The sequence below is a fragment of the Eucyclogobius newberryi genome, unplaced genomic scaffold (assembly GCF_026437365.1).
Source record: "Eucyclogobius newberryi isolate DKJ021-1_F unplaced genomic scaffold, fEucNew1.0.hap1 SCAF_7, whole genome shotgun sequence".
NCBI lineage: Eukaryota > Metazoa > Chordata > Actinopteri > Gobiiformes > Gobiidae > Eucyclogobius > Eucyclogobius newberryi.
Genome location: NW_027316389.1, coordinates 25,836,314 through 25,845,319, shown reverse-complemented (window position 1 = coordinate 25,845,319; position 9,006 = coordinate 25,836,314). Strand labels below are relative to the sequence as shown.

Here is a 9,006-nt window from a genome sequence, read left to right as displayed (position 1 = left end):
CCTCATAAGAGTGAGGAGGAAAGTTAACTGAAATAAGGTCAGGTTGGATGAGTTCTTGTTGTAGTTGAGAAGATCAGCATGAAAACGGCACTTTCTTTGATGTGTGCACCCACTAAATCTCCTCTATTTCTGCTGCACTCTTCATCTGACATGAATATTTTAAACACTGAACCACTTCTTTATGACATGCTTCTTCTAAGTTCGACTGTCAGAGCTACAGGCACCATGCAGAACAAAGCACCGAGGGCCTTTCTTCTTACTCTAATCCTACGACTTGTATCTAACCACTCAAATGTACTGTTCTATCATCGCTATCTGCCAACCACTGAAACAATCAATGCAGAGGAATATCTTATAACCGCATAAAAATACAGAAATGTAATTCAATGAGTCTTTGAAAAGCGCATCCACTCTTGCACAAAGGATGGCATTAGTCATTCTCAGTGCACAGTGCAGCCTCATGCCTGCTGTGTAATAAGCCAAATAACAGCACATGTTTACAGCATTGCAGGAGGGCGTGAGATGAGTCAAAGCTACCATGCACTTCCCCTTTATGACTTTTCGGGCTCCCCTGGGAAAGATCTCACAGACAAACAGGCTACAATCTGTTTTTGTGGGCTTAACTGATACTGCAACGCATCGCTGCACTTTTACTGATATCCAGGCAACATTAACATTACACTATCTAGTTTCAGTCTCATATGACGTTCTAAAACATGGGAAGTCATTTGTTAAGTCTCTTGGCAGGAAAACTGACGGTCCAACAGACGCTTGTTGTTGCAGCACCAAGCTTTGACTGAAGGAGACCTGACACCAGCATGTGTGATTCAAGTGGGTCACATCAGCTGTTAGCAGTTAGCATTTTAGCCACTGAAAGTCAAACCTGTGACAGAAATTTGAGAAGTGTTCTTAATGCATAAGAAATATTGTTTACTATGTCAATTGAAGTAGGCTAATATGTTTTGTCATGCATAGGAATAAGATAAAAGGTTTAGCTAAATAGTCAAGCAATTATACATTCACATTTTATTGAAATGTTTATCGTTTGTGTGTGCGCAAGGGTTCATACTTCTTCTTTTCTGGTGCAGATCCCCTTTTCCACTTCCTCTTATCTGAAGACAGTAATGTAGAGATGTCCATTTGTGCCTGTAATAGGAGACGCACACTGTAAGCGTGATTCAATTTCACTATAGGCCACAGCTTGAATATCCAGCACTGTTTGTGTATTTAAAATGTATATGAATTATGCATAACTTCACATTGTTTTCTCCAGCTACGGTTAAATTAGTTATAATTTATCACAGGAACAAACCAGCAAATGCCAAAGTATTCTTAAAAAAAACACAGACATTTTCAAAAGCAAAGTCTAATCAGTTCTGTAAAGCTGGTACAAATCAATTGAATGCAAGGCAAGTTAATATGTAAAGCACAATTTGCACACAAAGTACAAAAACTTAAAGTGCCTTTAACATGTCCTTGTGTTTTTCTAATTATTACTTTGTTTGATGAGATATAGTCAAATATTTATCTTAGTTTTCACATAGGTTGTAGATTGTGGAAAATGACAGGAAGTAGGGCCGAGTTTAAAAAGGAATCCTCGGGCTCGTCATCAAAAATAAGCAACATCCCATAAAAAGACCAGACAATTTACACACAACTGACACATTTTACAGATAGTTTAAACAATCATTCAACAAAATGAAGGTGCTATCGGGTATTATCATTAGTCAAATGATAACTTTAGTGTAATTAATATGGATTTCCTTCTTTACAATATGGTTGCTAGGTAACAGTTGTAATTACCTCTACTTATGTCACATCTGCTGCCCATGTCCAACCTGAAAACAACACTATACACCTTAAATATGTTTTAGTGCAAAATAGTATAACATGCACTGTCTAGAGGCCCGTCTCACATCTTACAGAGGAATATTTATAATTTTAAAGCAGGTCAAAATGTTTAGTTTACAAACACATCTGATAAAATATGATTAGATAACTTTACAAAATGTAAAGGGGGCGGAGAGAGTATCTACAGATAACACTGACCACCTGTTACTTTCAAGTCATTTTACTACATTTAGTTCAAAGAGTGGAAAAAGTTAGTCAGACCTTTACAAAAAAACAAGCTCACCAATAAATAGCAAAAGCACATTCAATGTGTCGTGCACTTTGTTCCACTTCCCTTGTTCCAATTTCGCTGACAGGCTTTAATGTGTAAGTTTTTTTTAAAATGTGATATAACTGGAAAAGTTATGGTTTGCAGAAGTAATTATCAGTAGTCTTTTACGAGTCAGCTGCATATTTCAGAGGATTGAAGCATGTGACAGTTGGTCCAGATTCCAGCTACTGCGTTTGGAGAATGACACCAAGTGGCCACAGCGGGGAAAGCAAACTCAAATATATAATGTACGAGAAGTCATTTAGGCCTACACAGCCTAAACATCATTTATCGTGTTAGTATGTAGTGAGATATATGTTGGACTGGCTTTGTAAAGAGCTAATGGATGACAAAATAGTGACATGGCGGCTGTGTACAGTATAAGTAAGCAAGAGAATCAGGAAATGCCCTCAACAATTGTGTTTTGACATGATACATTGTGTGCGAGCTAATTTAAGCACAGGGGCAAATGGTTGAAATGTCTACGGTGAAGTACATGACAGTATGTGCTACATGTAAAGAGGGTAGCGCACAGCCTGAAGGATTAAACATGTACATTTGGTAAATATACTTGTGTTAAGTCTGTTAGTACACAGACTGTTCATCTTTAATATTGAAATATCAGCGAAAATGATTTACATTACAGCACAGTCAGCCACAGTATAACTCCAGGACAAATCCAAGTGAGGAAAAATAAAAATACACACTTTCAATTAAAAAAAAAATGTACAGAAATTACAAGAAAAGAAATAATTGAGTTAAAAACATATCTTTGAAATGGATTTAACAAGTGAGAATTCTAAGAACAAAATGCACTTGGCGTGGTAAAGTTGGTATTTACACATTTTTACATACCCAGTGCCAACATCCCTCTATACATTACAATTACGCTGCAGAGAAAGGACTTCACATGTTTTTTTCTTTGGAGGCAAGACTTTCTGAACAGAAATAATGACATCAGTTCTAGTTTTGTCAGCTGATTTGATCAAATTCATTCATCACGATCTTTTTACAACTTGATGTCTTAAACAAGCAAACAATGTGGAGCCCAGATAAGAACTGACAGAAGATGCGTACAGTAAAACCACCTTTTCTCATCAATTATTTCATCGCTGTTAAATTTATCTTGATTTTTCTAATTATACGATTTTTAATTTTATTTTTTACAGCAGTGCAGCAGAGATTCAGTGATGGTTCCAAAAGTCCAAGAATTGCTTTTGCATAGTCTCAATGTGGTTTATGTTTCCTCTTCTTATGCTTTTTGTCTTTCTTTTTGCTGGAACATTTAATACAAAACCAAGCCTGGTCTTCTGGAGGAGCAGCCATGAGCCCAACGCAAGGCCTAAAACCGCAAAGTAAAAAGAGAATAAGTTGAACATTGAGTTGTAAATGTGGAAACACAAATGATTTATTTTGAATATCTTGAGTTTGTAATATCACTCAGGGCATAGTACTGTTCAAGAGGTTACATGTTATCACTACACGGCTATTTACATTCTGCCTGAGACCGTCTTATAAAAATCATGGCAAATGAATGTCAATAACTTAAAGAAATAATAAATATAAGTCTCACCAATGGTACCAGTCATCACAGTCGTCACAGCCAATCATTGGGCTTCCATCGTCTGGTTTGTTACAGCCAGGACAAATCCAGATTTGATTTCCCCATTCATCTCGAATCTATGCAAAAGAAAATATTGTAGTAGAAATGTTTTAATACAGGATTAGTAGTAACGAGAATTGACTAAGTCTGTTGTAAATGAGTATGTTAATAGTTGTCGCTGCATGTGTCCAGATTGTCATGTTCAGACACAAAATGTATCATCTTGATTTTTGATTGATCCACAATATGCAAAGTTTAAAACATCTACTCTTTTTGTCTGCACAGAAGTTCACAGTAACTTTAATATATCCCTCACTATACACGTTTCAACACTTAATACATATACTACTACATAACTTTAAAGCACTTACCACATAAGTACTGACGGTCTCTGTGACAACACTGCGGACCGGCGTCTTGAGGGAAGCGGCTGGGGAGAGCATGGGCGATGGCACGAGAAGTGACGGAGGCGCAGGTGCAGGTGGCAGAGGTGAGGCAGGGGGAGGCAAGATCGGGATTACCGGGGACAAAATGGGAAGCTGAGGCGGCGACCTGGGCCGGTTCCCTGGTCCAGACTTAGCAACAGGCGTTTTGGGTGCTGGCGTTTTGGGCTCTGAATTTGGAACCACCTTACTGATGACGCTGTAAAGAAACACGTGTGCGATGATGATAGCCGCTAGTATCAACTTGACAAATATAAAACTAAATCCACAAATGCAGCATCTGATAATTTTGATCATGTTGAATGTATTTATCTATCCACATTACAAAACTATAATGTTTTACCTGCTACCATTTCTTTTAAGTATTACCCCTCAATAGTAAGAACAAAGTGTAGCTAAAACACTAGCAAGTAAGTAAACGTGACAGCATTTAACCCTGAAGCAAAACCAATCATTCAATACATGAGGCAACAATAATACATTTTCAGATCATCAAAATGTCATTATGATAAGCTTTTGAAAACTTACATTTTGTCCTGGCCAGCTCCTACTCTCAGGGTCAACCGGGGAATGACAGGAGATGGAAGAATAACAGGAGCTTCAATTTTAACCTGGTGAAGTAAGAAGACATTGAAACTCTGTCAGTCTTTTCAGCATGTGTAATAATGATGCATGATGTAGTAGCTACTACGTTAAACCGCATGGATTACAATTTACCACCCACATTTTCAACAACAGTTCTTTTGCAGAAGTGGCGGGTTTGATAAAAAGATTATACTTTTTTTTTTTTTTTTACTGCTGACACAATACAAACTAGTTGTACCAGTTACATTTGTATCCACACAGTACTAGAGCACAAAATAATGCCTTTACCATTTAATCAACTGAATTAACCTTACTTTAGTGCCGTGGTGAAATTAAAATCTGTGGGATTGAACTGACATTCGGATTGTAATTACGGTGTGTAGATAAAAATAATTCATACATTAATACTATAGAGGAAAAATGTGTTTGTTACCATCTTAAACAATTATTTTGTTTTGTTTTTCAGATTGTTTTACCACCACCGAGTATAAGTGAATGAATAATGTAATGGACTATTGCGTCTTGATTGTTATATGTTTGTTGATTGTGAGTGACAGTCTAGACTCTCTGTTGACAGGTCTTGTTACTTTTGTATTTTAACTTTGTAATAACTGTATTTTACTGTGTGTAAGGTAACTTTTAACATCTGTCCAGGGACAACAGATGAAAAATAGCCTTGCTCTGGCATATTGACAGGAAAATGTTGATTAACATGCACCGTCTGTGAAATAAATACACGTTTGAGTTGAAAAACAAAGGGGAGTTACTATAAAGTCAGTGTATTTGTGTTAAAGAGCTCAGATTTGTTCACCTTCTCCAGTCGTAGCCTCTCCTTTTCCTTCTCCTTCTCTTTCTCCCGTTTCTCCTTCTCACGCTCCTTCTCTTTCCTCTTCTCCTCTTTTTCCCGCTCTTTTTCTTTGGCCTTTTCCCGTTCTTTATCTTTGTCCTTCTTTTTCTTTTTTTCCTTCTTTTCCTTTTTCTTGTCCTTGTCTTTGCTCTTCCCCTCCTTGTCCTGTAGAAGAGGGGCCAGAGCAGGGAGAATCGGGGGCATCCGGATACAGGTAGCGGGGCTGAACAGCGCCGGGACATCACCAAGAGAAAAAGATGCCAAGGCTGACTGTTTCTGTCGGTCTTCTTTATTCCGATCTTTGTTCTTCTCTTTCTTCTCTTTATCCTTCTTGTTTTTCTCCTTATCCTTTTTCTTGTCCTTATGCTTTTCCTTTTTAGAGCCATCGCCATCTCTTGACTTTATTTTGATGGAAGCCTCAGGTAGACCAAACTCATGCAAACCAAACTCGTCGTCTTTCATCACCAACTCCTTCCACAGTGTTTTGCCATCTTTGTTCTTGTCCTTATTTTTTTCCTTGTTCTTTTCCTTCAGTTTGCCCTTGTCCTTTTCTCGTTCTTTTGGTTTATCCTTTTTCTTCAATTTCATTTTGAGGTCTTTCTTCAGCTTCTTCTTGACATCCAGAGAGACCACACTTTTACTCTTGTCCTCAAATGATTTCATTATGGGTTCAGGTGTGGGCGGCGAGGCAGATCCAGATGATGCATAATCTTCTAGTTTAACTGGTGGAACTGAGGGTCCTCCCTGGTTTACCTTTCTGATCACCTCATCAATAGAAGCGTCCAGACTCCAGTTTGCCCCACCTATATGAGGAGGCAAGTGCAGGGGTGTTGATGTGTCTTTTAATCCGTGGCCCATCCCTATTAAGTGTTTGGGCGTCGAGGGCTCCATGATGGTCAGTCTCCTTGGGCTAGAGAACCCATTGCTATCAGAATCAGAGCCAGATGAAAAAGCAAATGGATCAGGCTCTCGCTCAGCACAAGCGCGAGCTATTACTGCATCAATGGAGGCATCTATTGCTGTATTATCAGGTTCTAGTTTTAAAAAGGATCCTTCTGCCAACTCGTCTATATTTTGTCGCATATGGATATTTTCTTTGCCCATCCTTTCACTCAGTGCAGATAAAGGTATTTTCTGCACAATGTCCGTCTTGCTTTGTGCTTGTGAGGCCTTTGCAGAAACAAGCTTTGGACTCTTGGGACTTTTAGGGCTTTTAGTTCTGCCAGGGGATTTTTTTCTCTCTTTAAACAGTTTTGGAGAACGTATAGGACTGCTCCCTGCGGGAGCAGAAGTAAGGCCTTTAGGCGATTTAGTCCGTTGTCTACCTGGGGATGACGCCTTATTCTTTCTTCCTGGAGTGGTGAGGACCTTTGCATCAGCCTTTGGTACCATGGGAACCAAGGGTCTAAACGAGGGCAAAACTCCTGTGGGTGTTTCGGGGGAAAGGGGGTCGATGCTGTCATGAGAAGGCAGAATTCCTGGTGGGACACGCTGTGGGTTCAGAGAGGTTAGAGGTTCCCTGGGTTCCCCCCACTCAGGGCTCAGGCCGGGGTGAATGCGTGGTCTTTTCGAGGTAGGCATCATGCCCAAAGCTTCATCGGGACTGTCCAAGTGCCGCTTCAGGGGGTGGTTCTCATCGTTAACAGCCTCATCTTCCTCCATTTCTTCCTCATCCTCCTCCAGAGCTACCTGCATCGCCTCAGCTGAAGTGCCCATGTCAGGTAGGGCCTCTTCCTCCTCCTCATCTGAAGACAAAGCGAATACAACAATCATAACTAACTTTTTTTGAAAAGTTTAAATTAAAAAAACATGTCTACATACTTCTAAATCAAAACAACACACTGATTAATGACTGATTACAAATATTTTTGTTCAGGGTAAATTTTATATTTGACTTTTCTAGTGGAAAGTCGTCATGAAGATGTTTTTGCTTTGCATGGAATGTTCCTTTGTGTGGCATCTATATGCCTATAGAGACTTTCAGGAAATGCCACCAGGCCAATTTACAAGTTTGGTTTGTAGAGACCCGACACCGCTCAAAGTAAGAATGCATGTCAAAATATTTTTTATAATAATGATATCTGATAATGACTGCAATACATACTTTTAATACCATACTGTGTAACATTCTAAGCAAAGCAATAAAAGCTCCATGGAGACAAGCAGGTCGTAACAGTGCATCTTTAAGGTACTTCTGAGATGCATAAAGAGGTAGACACATACATATTAACGATTGATATAAAAGACAAAAATGTAAATAATAGTAACTCACCTTCTTGTAGGGAGACCAGGGGTGGCATATATTCTGGAATGTAATCCTTCCGTTCTTCTGCATCTCGGACTCCAGTCTGGGGAAACTGCAGCACATTGTTTTTGCTGACGGGGAAGACTGGCGTTTGATGGGTGAAGCCCACAGCCTCCATGTTGTTGACATAGTCCTCCAGTTCGCCGAGACTGACCCCCATGAGTCTGAAGGCCTGACCCAGATCATCCAGCACAGGGTCTGTCCTGCCATCTGAAACGAGAGGGAAAAAAGTGAACTTATTTTTATGTTTTTAGTTATGCCTTTTAAATATTAGGAAGACACAGTGCAGAGAGTGAGGGTATTCCGGAGAGTTAACAATATTCACTGATAATAACAATAGAAATACACAGGAACTACTTGGGGCTACTGTACTTTTGACATATGAGGACAGGACAGGCCAGGGGGCGCCAGTCAGTTGGATCGTGATCGCGTATTTGAGGTTCAAAAAGTAATTGCTGTAGTAAATGGGGCACTTACAGAGTTCAGAGTAGCGGTGACAGACTCTGGATAACTGCTGGATGTATCTGTGCAGCACATCGGACAACAGATCACATGCAGTGACCTGAACTGCATCCCAGCCCAGAGCCTGGCAGATCTGCGCCACCGAAACACGCAGCAGCGAGCGGGCATAGCTCTCACACATCTCGCTGACTTTGTTACGGTCTGAATCTCGATCAATTCCTCTTCCAGAACATCCTCCGGGTCTTCATGTTTCACAAAACCCCAATGGGGCTTGTAAAAACCGACCAATGCGGCTAATTTTAGACATCTATTTCAGTAAATAGATTGGCGCTTTTGCCAGAGTCGCCATCTTGATTTCATCGATAAACCCATCCCCGAAATTTACACTACGCATGCGCAACTGTGAAGTCACTGCCTACTATTTCCTGTTGCCTTTACGTTCACGCGAGTCAGCTGAACGTAAATGAAATATCTATCTTTTGGTTATGAGACGTACAAGGAAAACACTCACTCTTTACTCTTTAAGGTTAAAAAAGGGCAAAGTAAAATATATGTATGTTTAAAAATAAAAAAATAAAAAAATATATATATATCGGTGAT

The 9,006-nt window shown here is 39.6% G+C and overlaps 1 protein-coding gene across 1 annotated transcript; it reads right to left on the bottom strand.

Annotated features, from left to right (window-relative positions):
* Positions 1-2,732: 2,732 nt before the first annotated feature.
* taf3 (TAF3 RNA polymerase II, TATA box binding protein (TBP)-associated facto) lies at positions 2,733-8,798 on the bottom strand. Its single transcript, XM_072435888.1, has 7 exons — positions 8,422-8,798; positions 7,912-8,154; positions 5,604-7,384; positions 4,736-4,818; positions 4,136-4,406; positions 3,735-3,841; positions 2,733-3,503 (listed from the first exon to the last, which is right to left on the bottom strand). Exons 1-7 carry the CDS (start codon positions 8,585-8,587, stop codon positions 3,389-3,391), a joined length of 2,766 nt encoding a protein of 921 aa, XP_072291989.1. The 5' UTR covers positions 8,588-8,798; the 3' UTR covers positions 2,733-3,388.
* Positions 8,799-9,006: the final 208 nt, after the last annotated feature.

Coding starts and splice junctions, on each gene's coding strand:
- taf3 (XM_072435888.1), bottom strand. CDS start 8,587: ATGTGTGAGAGCTATGCCCGCTCGCTGCTGCGTGTTTCGGTGGCGCAG. Junction 7,385..7,911: donor CCTGGTCTCCCTACAAGAAG/GTGAGTTACTAT, acceptor CTTTGTCTTCAG/ATGAGGAGGAGGAAGAGGCC. Junction 3,504..3,734: donor TGTGATGACTGGTACCATTG/GTGAGACTTATA, acceptor TTGCGGTTTTAG/GCCTTGCGTTGGGCTCATGG.